The 15,276-nt window shown below is 36.3% G+C and overlaps 1 protein-coding gene across 2 annotated transcripts in view; it reads left to right on the plus strand.

Moving 5' to 3' along the window:
- ELMOD2 (ELMO domain containing 2) overlaps positions 1 to 15,276 on the plus strand; it is a 29,536-nt gene extending 14,260 nt beyond the window's left edge. For both annotated transcript variants that reach the window (XM_059378583.1, XM_059378591.1), the window contains exons 6-9: positions 960 to 1,093; positions 4,816 to 4,884; positions 5,816 to 5,949; positions 11,665 to 15,276. In XM_059378583.1, the coding sequence (XP_059234566.1) occupies positions 960 to 1,093; positions 4,816 to 4,884; positions 5,816 to 5,949; positions 11,665 to 11,810 (483 nt within the window). In that variant the 3' untranslated portion in view covers positions 11,811 to 15,276. The remainder of the gene's footprint in view (positions 1 to 959; positions 1,094 to 4,815; positions 4,885 to 5,815; positions 5,950 to 11,664) is intronic.

The following is a 15,276-nucleotide window of genomic DNA, read 5'->3' on the forward strand; positions in this document are numbered from 1 at the left end:
GGGACCAGAGAAAAACCCGGTCTAATGACTGGATTAGCTTCAGGGCCAGAGTCCTGACCGTCTTTAAAGTAAGGTCACAAGTCTTCACATTTTATTTTAGGTGACAGGATACTCCTTTCATTAGGAGTGCTTTACTCAACAATGCCTGAAATGGTAGTGAAATGGAAAAAAATGCAAGTATTTCTGTTCTGCAAATATTTACACACTTTTTAATCAACTTTTGTAAGTCTGTTTTGTTTGATGACTTGTGGTGTTGAATTTAGAAAATGATTAAATTTTTTAAACTTTGTTTTGCATTGGTTAGTCAGTTGCTAATCTGTGATTGCTGTTTTTAAATGTTCCGTGTTAAGGAACATATTTACTTAAAACCAAGCCATATTATTTTTTCTTCTAAAATTATGAAAATTTGTAAAATAATAATTGTATGGCTTCAAATACTGTCAGTCTTACCTCTTCATGATTCCCTCTGTTTCCCTTTTTCCGTTTAGGGACCCACCATTAGAGTGGAGCCTATTTTAGTATGTAGTATTTGAGTGAAGGGCCAAGACCCTAACACTGTTTTGTTTTGTTTTTTCTTAAGGAGGCAGTTTACCAAGCCTGGTGTGTGTGTGTGTGTGTGTGTGTGTGTGTGTGTGTATATATATATATATATACCTTTATTTACTAGGTAATATATATAGCAAATAAAGGTATCTCATTGTTTTAGATTTCTATATACTTGTCACTTTTTAAAATCTATTCTTAATATCAGTCTTTTAAATTGGAATAAGTATGCTGCATTTTTAAGGGTAACTGAAAAGTTCTCTAAATATAGTCTTTGTTGAACTCCTATGATTTGTCTACTAAAGCTGTTTAATTGAAAGCATTCAGCTTACTTATATGTCAGCTGTGAGAAGAGAAATGTCTTAGTAAATTAAGAACATCGCTATTATTTGTAATATGGAAGTATGTTTGTACAGCTTTGGAATCTACTAATGCCCACGAAAAAGTTGAAGGCTAGAATCTCCAAGCAGTGGGCTGACATTGGTTTCCAGGGTGATGATCCCAAAACAGACTTCAGAGGCATGGGGATACTTGGATTAATCAACCTTGTGTAAGTGAAATACATTTTTTCTTCTCTGAAATGACGTGTAACCTCCAGTATTGTTAAATTCTAGTAAGAATTGATCCAGTTGTTTCATACCATCTCTGAATTTTAATACCTGTGGTGCTTAAAGTATTTCCTAATATCCTGGCAACAATATGAAGACATTGGAAACATTTTGTGTGTGTGTGTGATTTCTTTACTTACTGATATCTTTCTTCTTCCTTTCTCTTTCCTCCTGCTTTCTGATACCTCTTAAGGAAGCATGTATACTCTTACTCATTTTATCTTCTTGCCACTTCTCTCTTGGCTCTCCAGTTCCATTTTGGAAATATAGCTTGATACTAATAAAGTCTCTTCACCATCTGTGATCAGTGATCTAAAAGCCCTGACTTTTCAGAGCCTATATGAACTCTCTCTCTCTTTTTATTCCTCCTTTAATACTTATGCTTGGGCATACATATGAAATCCCCAAATATGTAATTAAAATCAGAATAGATGGCCAAAACTATTCTAGAAAGTAAACTGGAAGATTAGTATGGTTGTGGATACGCAAATTAAGATTCCACTCTTAATGTCTGTCCTTGAATTGTTATTTATAGACCATAAAATGCCTAGAATGGGAAATCTAACCATTAGCAAAGTTTGGATAATTGTTACTATGAAAAGTTAGTCCTAAAACTGTGCTGATATTATTAATAGGTCTGTATAGATAAAGCTATTTGGGGGAAAATAGAAGACATAGTAGGTTTTCAATATCTATAATTTTTTCCAGTCATAAAAGTATTTAATTTTCTGTAATACCTAAATTTTGTAAGTATAAAGATTATAAAGATTCCCTGTAAGTATACCTGCCAAAGTTACAACACAATACAAAAATAATAATTATACGGGCACCTGGTGGCTCAGTTGGTTAAAGGTCCGATTTCTGCTCAGGATGAGATCCCGGGGTCCTGGGGTCAAGCCCTGCATTGGGCTCAGTGGGGAGCCTGCTTCTCCCTTTGCCCCTCCCCTCACTGTGCACTCTCTTTCTCTCTCAAATAAATAAATATAGTCTTTGAAAAAATTACAAAGTAATAATTTTAAAAATGAGATTGCCAGTTTTCTGCTTTGATAAACTTCCAGTTGGAATTGAAGTAGAACAAATGCAGTTTGTTTCCACTTGGAAAAATTATAAAATATTTTAAAATTCATTGTTTTTCAGAACACATGGATTCTTTGTTCGTAGCCTTTAAAGACCATCTTTCTTCTTGGTACTTGTAAACTACACAGATATTTCAACCTCAGTTAATCAGACACTATTCTGGTGTTTCTTTTTTTTTTTTTAAAGAGAGAGTGCATTTGTGGGGGGATGGGCGGGCAGCAGAGGGAGAGGGAGAAAGAATCATAAGCATGTGGAGTCCAACACAGGGTCAGTCTCACAACCCTGATGCCATGACCTGAGCCGAAATCAAGAGTTGGACGATTGACTGAGCCACCCAGGCACCCCATAGTGTTTCCTTTCTCTTTATTGAGTAACCTTGCTTCTCAGAAATAAAGATTTTTCAGCATTTGCCAGAGAAAGAATTTAATGTAGCTTAAAATTTAAGTGAGTAGGATTTGATTCAAGATTGTGGCAAGGGATTCTGATAGACCTTTAAGTGGTTTACAGATACTTACATTTAGAGCTGGTATCTACTGATTTAAAAAATGACAAAGACTACATTTATTAGTAATTACTTGATTACCAATGATGTACTAGAGATGGTTGAAAACATGAAAAATCCATTCTGATTCCCCTATAATTATGTTTGTTGTCCTGTGTATGGAGCTATGAGTCTTCAGGATTGAAGTAAAGATACAGTCAAGAACCAGACAAGCTATTCAAACACCCTTATGTGATTTATTTTTTAACTTTCTTGGCCTTTGTCATCTAATCTCCTGAGATATTTTGTTGCTTTAAAGGATAGCTGGTAGTTTGATGATGATACTTAAGTAAGTGAATGTTGAGGCAGGTGTAGAAGAAAGGATATTGTACAGAAAATGAATTCAGGAGAGACTGAAGAAAGCGGAATAGATGAGGAAATAGAAGCAGCTACGTTGAATATACTAATTAAGGCCAAATGTATGTAGAAAAGGAGAAGGAAGGCAGGCAGGCAAGAGGTGAGAGGGAAGAAGGAAGGCGGAAGGAGGGAAGGGGTCGGACTCTACAGATTATTGTAAAGAATAGTCTTGCTATTGCATAGATGTTCATTTTGCATAGATGCTGTTAAGATAGGGGTTGACTAAGTTCATTAAGGAAATTAAAAGTTGTTCTGTGTTACAGATTGGATACTTTAAGAGTAGTTTGGCTCTAAAAATATTAATACTGAATTGTATTAGTATCATGACAAAAAATGAAAGATAGTTTAGTAAGGGCATCCTTAGAGTCAACCTAGGGATAAAGGAGAAAATTTAGTATATGTAAGGAAAGCATTGCACTAAAACAGGACTTTTTGTCTGGGGAATTACATATCCCTTTGGGAATCTGGTGAAAGTTTTATATATTCTCTTCCCAGGAAATGTACACACAGAAAAATGTATGCAGAATTTAAGGTGGTTCATGGATACCCCTTCATTCATGGAGTTCTAAATTAACAACCTTTTTTTTAATGGGTTGAAAAGTAGTAAAGAAAAATGGAAGTCTATAGTATTAATCTATAGAAGGAAAATGAGAAAACTTGGTTAGAAATTTCTCTGTTGTGTGAAAATTTCAGTGCTTGTGCCTTCTAAAATTTATATGAGCCATAGAAAGCCACTTTTTATTCTACCTTTTTTTAAGATTTTTAAATTTTATTTTATTTATTTATTTGACAGAGAGAGAGCACAAGTAGGGAAAGCAGCAAGCAGAGGAAGAGAGGGAGAAGCAGGCTCCCCGCTGAGCAGGGAACAGATGTGGGGCTCCACCCCAGGACCCTGGGATCATAACCTGAGCCAAAGGCAGATACTTAACCGACTGAGCCACCCAGGCGCCCCTCTGTTTATTCTACTTCTTACCCTCATACAAACATCCAGTCAGTCATACGTGTGTATGTGCATGAATACCAGTTCGTCATGAGGTGACCCAGGAGGCTGTACAGAAGATTTAGTCCCTCTCTCGAAGAATTCAAAGAAGTTGCATTAGTATAAGACAACAGGATGTATTAGCCTATGAATAGGTAGCTTCATATATTTTTCCATTATACCCGCTAATACTTGCGTTTTATGGCCAGCATTTTAGTTATACCACTGATCAAGGAGGGCTTTTTTAGTGCAAAATAAAGGTTATTGCTTTTCCTCTGTTTGCACAGAAAATGGCATTAAACAGTACAGATTCCAGTTGCAATAGAAAGCGTTACCCTAGGAGAAAGGATGAATGTCCCAACAGGTACACACACACTATTTTATAGAAAATTTAAAATAACAACAACAAAAGAGGACTCTAGATTTTTTTAAAGGTAGGTAGAAAGTCTCTTGTTAAATCATTTCTTTTTCAAATACTTCAAAGCGTTGCCAAGGGCTCCTGTCCTGTACTAACTAGATAGGCCTGATCCCTCAGAATTAAAGGTTGATTCACAAGCATTTCAGAGTCACAGAAGCGATTTGAGATGGAGATTGGGATGATTGTGGCAGTCCGGGGAATATCCTGTTGACATTAGCTTTTTAAATTTCTTCTGGATATCTTTAATTTGAATAACATGTTAATTTTACTATTTTCCTTCAACTTTTTAAAGGTATTTCAGTGAAAATTATACCAGTGAAGCTCACCAGATTCTTTCCCGTTCAAATCATCCAAAATTAGGGTAAGCTGGATACCTCAAAGAAATTGTAAATTCTTGAATTTTAAAATACTGATTAGATTATCTGAATTTGAAAGTATTTCATGGTATTTTTAAAAGTGAGATTATTTTTATTAATAAGAACTTCATAAAGATGGTACATGATCCATTATTTTTAAGGTGAAATGTGATCGTATACAAATTTTGTATTATTTCAATATATTTTTGTCACAAGATACAGTTTGTTAGAAAATGGAGGTAAGGAACTTTCTGAAAGTTTCTTGAGGAATAGATTTGAAAATAGACATGGGAAATAGCTTTGACGTAGATATAGGAAAATGAGAAATAGCTTTGAAAATTGTAAAGTGAAATGTAGTTGAGGTTCGATTATCAGCTTTATCATAATTATTTTGTTATTATATTACAGTGATACCTGCCTTTGAAAAAACATAACAATATTACATCATAAAAATAAATACCCTGATAATGGAGGAGAAAATGTCAGATTACCCAGTGTGTTTTAGAAACCAATGAGAGTGTACTCTTTTTAATTTTTTTTTTAAATTTATTTTCAGTGTAACAGTACTCATTGTTTTTGCACCACACCCAGTGCTCTATGCAATCCGTGCCCTCTCCAATACCCACCACTTGGTTCCCCAACCTCCCACCCCCACCCCTTCAAAACCCTCAGATTGTTTTTCAGAGTCTTTTTAATTTTTTTTAAGGCTTTAAAAGGTTTTTGGTATTTGTATGACCAAAGTTTCATTATTACTTCTTAGATTATATCCAAAAAACCAAAGGCCTCTAAAAAAATAAAAATCTTTTATCTATTCATAAAACCAGTACTGTATTAGAAATGCATCAAAGTAATTTTTCACTAATTTCTTGCATAATTTTAAATTTATATCATGAGCTATTTGGCTAGCTGGTGTAACTGGTAATGTCTCTGACATAGGTACTCTTACGCAATAGTTGGAATCAACCTTACCGAGATGGCTTATAGCTTGCTGAAGAGTGAAGCTTTGAAATTTCATCTCTACAACTTTGTTCCTGGTATACCGACGATGGAACACTTTCATCAGTTTTATTGTGCGTATTAAAATGAGTCAAAACTAGATATTTCTAGACATATTTCTACTAAATATGTAATTTACGCTTGACATTTTATTTTATTAAGTTCTTAGGGAAATAAGGGGGGCGCCTGGGTGGCTCAGTCAGTTAAGCGTCTGACCCTTCATTGTAGCTCGGGTCATGATATCAGGGTTGTGAGACTGAGCCCCATGTCGGGTCCATGCTGGGTGGGGAGTCTGCTTAAGATTCTTTCCCCCATCTCCCTCTGTTCCTCCCTGCTCATGTTCTTGCTCTCTCTCAAATAAATAAGTCAACCTTAAGAAAAAAGAAAAGAAGGAAATAATGGAAGATGAGTCCCCAAGAATATTTTATCCTCAGTTTCTGTATTTGCTGAATAAAAAAATTCAGCAAGGTCATTTTTTCACATATATGTTAATTTAGGATTTATGCAGTTTTCCTGTAGACATCCATTTTCCAGTCAACTATAAAACGAATTTTTCCTCTTGTAAACTTGTTAGCGAATGCTGTTGAGTCAAGAACAATCCATTTGCAGATTATTTTGTTAGTCTTATAAGGAAATCAAATTTAAAGGAACATTCTCTCCCAACCCCCACTTCAAGGCCAGGCTTTCTTGTGTTAGGTTGGGGGTACTTACTAACTGGTTCCTAATGCAGTCATTATTATTACTGTTCCATTAAGTTTTCTTGTGATTTGCACACTAAAGGTTTAATTAAGTAAATTGATCTGTGAAGCTATTGCTCAGAAGCAAAGACTTTAAACCTAGCATAGTTTCACATTCTACTTTTCTTGATCTCTTTGTGTCTTTAGAATGCCACTTGCATGTTGGCAGAATGTAGGAAACTAATTGGTTATAAACGGCTGAATCATAACTTCTTCATCTGCACGTTGAAGGCATCATTCAAGTCTCTCCTTCCCACAGCCTCCTCTGCCTTCACTTAATCCCTTGTCCCAGGTTTGTCAGGTGCTGAGTATCTCTTGCCCTTCTTTACTTTTTCCCATCCCCGCTGTAACTGCGCAGCACGAGGCCTTTTGTTAGTGGGTCACTGTGACAGCTTTTTGAGTCGTCTCTCTGTGATGACCTTCTTCCAGTTCTTCTCCACATTGCAGATAGAATGACTTCAAATGAAAATCAAATCATTTTGCTCCACTGCCTACAATTGTTGAAAAGGTTCCACTACAAGGCCCTTCATAATCCATACCTTGGTAACCTCTCCAGATTCATTCTCTTGCCAGACACCAACTCCCCCCTGTCTGCAATGTGGGCACCTGGCCTTTTAGTTGTGCAAATGTATTACACTCTTTTGACTCTCGACCTCTCGCTCGGCCTGTAACACCCTTTCTGCTTCTTCCATTCTGTCCAGGTGACCCCTGCGCATCTTGGAAATCTCGGTTTAGACATGACCTTCTCTGGGAAGTCTTACCAGAGACTTTGTTCCTTCGGTTATCCATTTCTGCATTATTCTTCTTTCCTTCTCTTTCAGAGTATCCCTGTCAGACTATAGAATTCCATACCTCGCATTCAGGCATTCACGCACTTGGTGCCAGCTGCTGTTCGAGACACTGCAAAGAGAGCAGAAATGAGGCCAAAGACTTAGCAGTTTTAAAGCTTTCATTTTCAAGACCAAAACACTCCCTTCATGCAGCACGCACCTCCAGATACCGCTCCAGTAATTCACCCGTTTTAAGTATACGATTCGCCGAGTTTGGGTCAATTTGCTGAGTTACACAACTAACATCATAATCCAATTTTAGAACATTTTTGTCACCCCACAAGGCCCCTCAGGCCAGTTTACAGTCAATCCCTATTCCTGTGGTTCCCTTTTCTTTCTTTTTTTTTTTTTTAAGATTTTATTTATTTACTTGAGAGAGAGAGAGCAAGCAAGAGAGCACAAGCAGAGGGAGCAGCAGAAGGAGGAGGAGAAGCAGGCTTACTGCGGAGCAGGGAGCCTGATGTGGGGCTAGATCCCAGGACTCCAGGTCCACGACCTGCTTAACCAACTGAGCCACCCAGGCACCCCTGGTTCCCTTATTTTTAACCCCTGTTGGAAAATATCCGGAGCCCCTGTGGCTTTGGTTAGAGACAGTAAAAGTACACAGGGAATTTTAAGGTTAGAAATTTTGTGTGGGATTTCCATGGACTCCTAGAGTCAAGAGGAAAATAGATGTGCTTTGTGGAAACAACTCTTTTCCATCCTTTCCCGCAAGGATTTCAGAGTCTATGTCATGTAAGGCCCTGCTAGCTCGCTTCCTATAATTTTGGTGTCAACTCCTGCAGTTTCTTGATGTTTCATCAACTTAGCCATTACAGTGTCAGGACCTTAGGCAGGTCTTTCTCTGAGACCAATTTACATTATAGACCAATAACCCAGCTCTGAAGCAAGAAATTTCTAGTACTTTATACTTGAGCAGTTTGTTCCAGATCTAAGTAATCATTTGCCGAGGACAGTAATGAAAAGCAGTTTTGGGATGCCTGGGTGGCTAAATTGGTTAAGCTCAGGTCTTGATCTCATGGTCATGCGTTTAAGCCCTGCATTGGGGTCCATGCCCAGTGTAGAACCCACATTAAAAAAAAAAAAAAGCAATCTAAAGGATTTATATGTATAGTAAATAGCTAAAACTTAATAGCCAAAAATACTAAAACAAAAATACCATAAAGTTTAGATAAATGTCTTATTTTTCATACTACCCAGATTATTAATCTCTAAATTTTTTATTGTACATACCTATTAAGTGATGAGAGTAGGGGTAGGGGAGAGCACAGATTCAATTTATACACAAATATGTAATTTCTGTAGATGTACTATTGTTCTGCTGTAAACACAAGCTAAATTTTGAATGAAATAAAGATTAAAAGTATACTTAAAAATAATTACAAGATTACCATTCTCAGTTTATCTTTTAGGAATGAGAAGGAAGTAGCATCCTTCTGCCCAACAAGGCCTTATTCTTCACTTTTCTAACATATCCTAGTTAACAAAATCTATTTTATTTATCAAGAGATTAATCTGAAATACTTTCTTAAATTGGTCTTCTTAGATATTTCAGTTTTGAAATGTCATGGTTCTTAACTGTTAATGTTTGCTTTATTTATGACTGATGTTCTAAAGCAGAATTTACTTTGTTTTCATATTAAGTGATTATGATAGTCTTGCCACACTTTTATGCAGTCACTGTCTTTCCCTGCTCCGTTTATCTGAAATAGGTCACTTCTGGGGCACCTGGGTGGCTCAGTGGGTTAAGCATCTGCCTTTGGCTCAGATCTCATAGTTCTGGGATTGAGTCCCCTATCGGGCTTCTTGCTCAGTGGCGAGTCTGCTTCTCTCTCTGCCTGCTGCTTCCCCTGCTTGTGCTCTCTTTCCCTCTCCTGTCCAATTAAAAAAAAAAAAAAAAAAATCACTTCTATCCCTTCTTAAAAGTCCTTTGAGAAGAGGAAATGAGATTCTGGTGGAAACAAAGTCTAACTTAGAACATAATAGAGACCACTTGTAAACTATGTGATTTGGACAAGTTACTTAAGGTCTGTGGGCACCTGGCTAGCTCAGTCAGTAGAGCATGCAACTCTTGATCTAAGGGTCGTGAGTTCTAGTCCCACACTGAGCATAGAAATTACTTGGGGAAAATAAAAGTAAAAGCTCTCTGCACACTCCATTTCCTCTTCCGTAAAATGGGGATAAGGTAGTACTGAGTCATAGGATTGCCGTGAGAGTACATCTGCACATGAGTACATGGCGAGCACTATGATAACACTTGTTAAATAATATTAAATATATTTGGTTGAATCCAAGTACAATTTAGGAATGGTTTTAAATTCATGTTTTTTCATTGTAAATATATCTATGCATATTTATTAAGTACCATTAACACTTTGATGGTTTATTTGGCTACTTTTATGAAGATATTGCAAAACAAAAATGTTAATCCTACTATTTAGAGTGCATATATATTTTTTTAACACTTTATTTATTTGAGAGAGAGAGAGTGCACAAGCTGGTCAGGGTTGGAGGGGTGGTGCAGATGGATCCAAGGGACAGGCAGACTCCATGCTGAGCACAGAGCCGGATGTGGGGCTAGATCTCACCGCCCTGAGATCATGACCTGAGTCCAAATTAAGAGTCAGATGCTTAAACAATTGAGCCACCCAAGTGCCCCCATATGTTCTTTTTTTAAAAAATGAAGGTGTTGACTAGTTTATTGAGGAAAGCAGAAATAATTCTTAGATTTATAATGAAGTAGACTTCATTATACTTTATGCTTATCTAATGTTTTCATGTACTTTATGCTTTCTAATGTTTTCTCATTACTTTCATATTTGTGTTTCAGGGATCTCTGGAGATAACTTTTTCCTATCTCCAAGGTATTTTTTTGATAGTACTGTATCTCTACATTTGAGGGATTTTATTGACATTTGAGACAAACGGTAGATATACTAAATATTTTATTGAAATTCCAGCTTATTTTGAACATACCAAAATATTCCTTTTTTTAAAATGGGTTTTCCAGGTTTCTAGTAGTTTTTTTTTTTTAAGATTTTATTTATTTGTTAAAGAAAGAGTACAAGCAGGAGGAGCAGAAGGCAGAGTGGAAAACAGACTCCCCGCCGAGCAGAGAGGCTAATATGGGACTCAATCCCAGGACCCTGGGATCATAACCTGAGCTGACGGCATGTGCTTCACCAACTGAGCCACACAGGCATCCCTCTAGTAGTTTATTAATATGATTTCTGATTATTATATCTTTTAAAAAATTTTTTATTTAAATCCAGTTTAGATAACACAGTGTAAAATTGGTTTCAGGGGTAAAATTTAGTGATTCATCAGTTGCTTCTAACACCCAGTATCCATTACATCAAGTGCCCTCCTTAATGCCCACACCCAATTATCTGATCCTCCCACCCCCATCCCTTCCAGCAGCCCTCATTTTGTTTCCCATAGTTAAGAGTCTCTTATGGTTTGCCTCCCTCTCTGTTTTCATCTTACTTCATTTTTCATTCCCTTCCCTTATGTTCATCTGTCTTGTTTCTCGAATTCCCCATTTGAGTGAAATCATATAGTATTTGTCTTTCTCTGACTTATTTCCCTTAGCATACTACCCTCTAGTTCCATCTGTGTTGTTGCAAATGGAAAGGTTTCATTCTTTTTGATGGCTATGTAATAGTCCATTACACACACACACACACACACACACACACACGCACACGCACACACACACACACACACACCATCTCTTCTTTATTCATTCATATGTCAGTGGGTCAGTAGACATCTGGACTCTTTCCATAGTTTAGCTATTGTGGACATCGCTGCTATAAACATCAGGTGCAGATGCCTCTTCGGATCACTATTTTTGTATCCTTTGGATAAATACCTAGTCGTGCAATTGCTGGGTCATAGGGTCTGATTATTATATCTTCATGTGGAATTTAAAGGAGGGTTCTGCACTTTTTTTTTTTTAAGATTTTATTCATTTATTTGACAGAGAGAGATCACAAGTAGGCAGAGAGGCAGGCAAGGGAGAGGGGGAAGCAGGCTCCCCGCTGTGCAGAGAGCCCAATGCAGGGCTCAATCCTAGGACCCTGAGATTATGACCTGAGCTGAAGGCACAGGCTTTAAAACCCACTGAGCCACCCAGGTGCCCCTGGTTCTGCACATTAAAATGCTTTGTTTGTGATTTCCTTTACTGAGCACTGTATTTATATTTTATTTTTCACTGCAGGTTACCTTGTCTATGAATTTGACAAGTTTTGGTTTGAAGAAAAGCCAGAAAGCATTATGTATTTCAACATGTATAGAGAAAAGTTTCATGAAAAGATTAAAGGACTCTTACTGGATTGTAATGTATCACTAACTTTAAAGATATGATTCCTCCATATTCTCTTCTATTTCTACCACATTTTGCACACACAACAGAATTTATATGTTGTAATAGAAATTATCTGATCAATTACACTCGTTATATATAATTTCCTACTAAAATATTTCAGAAATTCTATTTAAGAAAGCTAGTGGACAATCAGTGTATGTTTACAGTCATTTATACACTGTCCTCCAAAGGTACCTTATCCTTCCAAAGATCCCTACTGTAGAGGCCTGCAAACTACAGTTTGGAACTTGGGACTTAGCCCATTTAGTGTAAAAGTATAAATCAGGTATTTGTATTAAATTGGTTGATTAAAATGTGTAAAAACCAGTGTTCATTTTTATGTATTGTTAACTATCAAGTCCATCTCTTTTCAAAGCTCTTTTCAGATTTTTTGCGTCTTAGTTTGGAAACGATTGTTTTTTATTTCCTTTGTCTTGTTTTCTCCCTAGGTTAATTAACAGGAAGAGTAGCTCTTCCAGGCTTTCTTTCTTTCTTTGCATCTCAATCACATTCCTAATGTTGCTTGATTAGTAGCAGAAAGCAGAGCTATGTCAGACAAGATAAAGAAACAGGGCCTCTTTTTGGTTTCTCTCATTAGCATAATTGCTAATGAGAGAATGATAGTATTGGTAACTAGCTTTTTTGTTTTTAAATACCATACTTGAAAATATCACAGTGGTATTTTAAAGCTTAAAGGCATTTTCTCATCTTCAGTATTTGCTTTTCAGTCTGTTATAGGAAAGAACTATAGTTAGTGCTCATCGTGAGGGTCTTTTATGAGGCTTCTCTGGCTCTGAGTGTTTATGAAAAGAGATGTATTTGCTATGAAAAGAGATGTATTTGCTAAGAAAATCTTGACTGTATTCAAAGGACAGTGGCTTACTTTCCATAAAGCTGTCTTTGAACCGAAACAAAAGGAAAACCTAAAGCTTCTTAAAAATATCCGTGAAACATGGTTGGTTTATTTTACTCACTGTTAACTGTTCCTTCTTTTTGCTTTGCCTCCATAGTGTTTCTGGATAATGGCGTACGCATGGGTGTTCTTTGAGTTGATGGTCTGTGGGATTCTAAAGTAGACTGAGGATGATGACTGTGCATTTCGTATAGCTTTATTCTCCTCAAATCTCAGGAGGACATCAAGTGCTGTCAAGGATTATATAGTGAGGAAATTCTAACGGGAATAATTTCTTCCTTGTGTGTTTTAGAAATCTGTACTCCTAGCAAAACTAAAAGAGTTTAAAGATAGGTTTGTCTGATTACTAAGTTCTCAAATCCTACAGAAAGCAGCCTGTTAGAGACATCATTTAAACATGATGAGAGTTGGTGGATCTTTTAATGTGAATATCAAGTGTTTCAGGACTGACGCCTGTGGTATAGCAAGACCTGAGACTTGCAGTATTTGTTCCTGTCTGTTGACAGTCCTCTCTCTGTAAACTTGCCAGAGAGAAAAGCGATGAAAAATACCCAAGCGGAAAATAACAGATGCGGTTTTGTATGGCACATACATTGAGAGCACAGCGTTAAAACTATTATTTTCTCAACAGGATAAAACTTTTAAAAATTGGATTCATTTTATTATAGTCATGGTGGTCTAGCATCTCAGTATCACAGGGATTTAAACATAGGCTTCTTGTAGGAGACTTCTCAACCTTGGGATTATCTTTTATTTTGTTATTTTTATGTTTTCGGTGCTTTATTATCCAGCTCTAGAGTTCTAGGAGATGTAGGAAAATCCTGGTAAAGGTCAGGTGCTAACCATTAAAGTTTTAAATGTTTACTCTTAAATGGAAAGCAATTCTGTTAGTTTAATTTCCAAGCTGAAAATACTTACCTTAATATTTTGATCTTTCAATAGCTGAGGTCTTGAACTGATTTAAACCTTTGTCAATATGCTTAATAAAGAATGATCCAACTGTGGAAGGGGAAACTTTTTAAGCAAGTTTTTCCCCTTCTAGGGAGGAAAGTAACTTGAATGTTCTAAAAAGAATGTCATCAGAAAATTTGGCCAATAATATGTTCTTTAAGTCATCTCTGTTTGTACAATATAGATATTGTCCTGTTTTTGCTTAAAATAATCAGTAACCATATCAGAAATTCTGTAGTGAATTGGACTAAAAGCTACCAATAGATTGTAACGTTTGATAGTCTGGAAGCCAAGCTAAGTGTCGCCACTTGTAAATTAGAATGTAATATAGTGACATACATGAAAAGAAAAAACATAATTGTGTCTACCTTCCTACTTTTCCTTGCTTTCGATCTATGTATGTTAGAATTTTATGTAGTCTTAAAATCCATATTTAGAGTCTTACCTGTTTCTATAATAATGAATGAAATACCAAAGTAGTGATAGAATTGAAGTAGCAAGAAAATTATGTTTGCTTTAGCATCAGAAAAGTGAATCAATGTGGAAATGAATTTTTGTATGTGCCAGATCGAAGAGAGTGTGCCAGTGACAAGAATAGTGTAAACACAGTTACACTGGTTGTAGTTCAAATATGTTCTGGAAGACAATCTTTAAGGAAATAGGAGAAATCAGGGGATATCAGTATATCAGTGAACCTAGACCCGCCTCTCTTTGTATATACTTATGGTGGTAGAGTTAGATATAAAATCAGTGTTTTACTGGCACCAGTTAGAAAACAAAATCTTTTTCTTGAAAACGCCCATCCTGTATTTTTTTTTCCTCTCTTAACAACTGTTTGGATTTGTATGTATTTTTCTATCTGAAATTTATGTGTAGTCTTCATTTTTATTCCAGTATTAATAATTGTTTATATTACTGTTTCTCCCCTTAGCATTCAGTGAAATTGAACTTGGTCAAAGATTGCTCAAAGGAGCAGCATTACACGAGTGAAAAGTGGAATACTCATTGCCAGAGCAGGAAATATTATACACTATCATGGCACAGAAGAGAAGAGGTTTGGCTTGGAGAGCAATAATGGTTATTATCTTCCTTGAAGTAATGATTGGGGGCCAGCAGCTATTTTCTCAGGATAAATGGTCCACTCAACTTCTCTATGAATAAGTCTGGGGAGGCTTACTTTCCATTTTCACATGTAGGAACCTCTCCACACAGGCAGATTGTTAACGAAGATTAATGGACTTTAAACATCTGAGAGAAATCATGACTGAGCTTGTTTTGTTTTGTTTTGTTTTCTGGCTTCAGCTTTTGACAAGAAAAAAATTAAATGTACTTCAGCTAAGACCCAACTATTATAGGGGAATTCTTTTTTTTTTTCTTCTTCCAATTATAGGGCAGTTCTGTGTTTCTATTAATGTATTTAAAAAATGAGCAACAGCTTTCCCTGGGGGGAAAAGTGCTGGTTGGCAACTTAAAGAAATAGATTTTTGTCTACTTTGGATAAAACAATTAACTTCTTATGTAAAAGCAATAGTTGAAATGTGATGTTATTTTGTTCGGAATGTTGTGAACAAATTAAAACAAAAGTGTCACAATTGTTATAA

This window comes from Mustela nigripes, chromosome 1, assembly GCF_022355385.1.
Source record: "Mustela nigripes isolate SB6536 chromosome 1, MUSNIG.SB6536, whole genome shotgun sequence".
NCBI lineage: Eukaryota > Metazoa > Chordata > Mammalia > Carnivora > Mustelidae > Mustela > Mustela nigripes.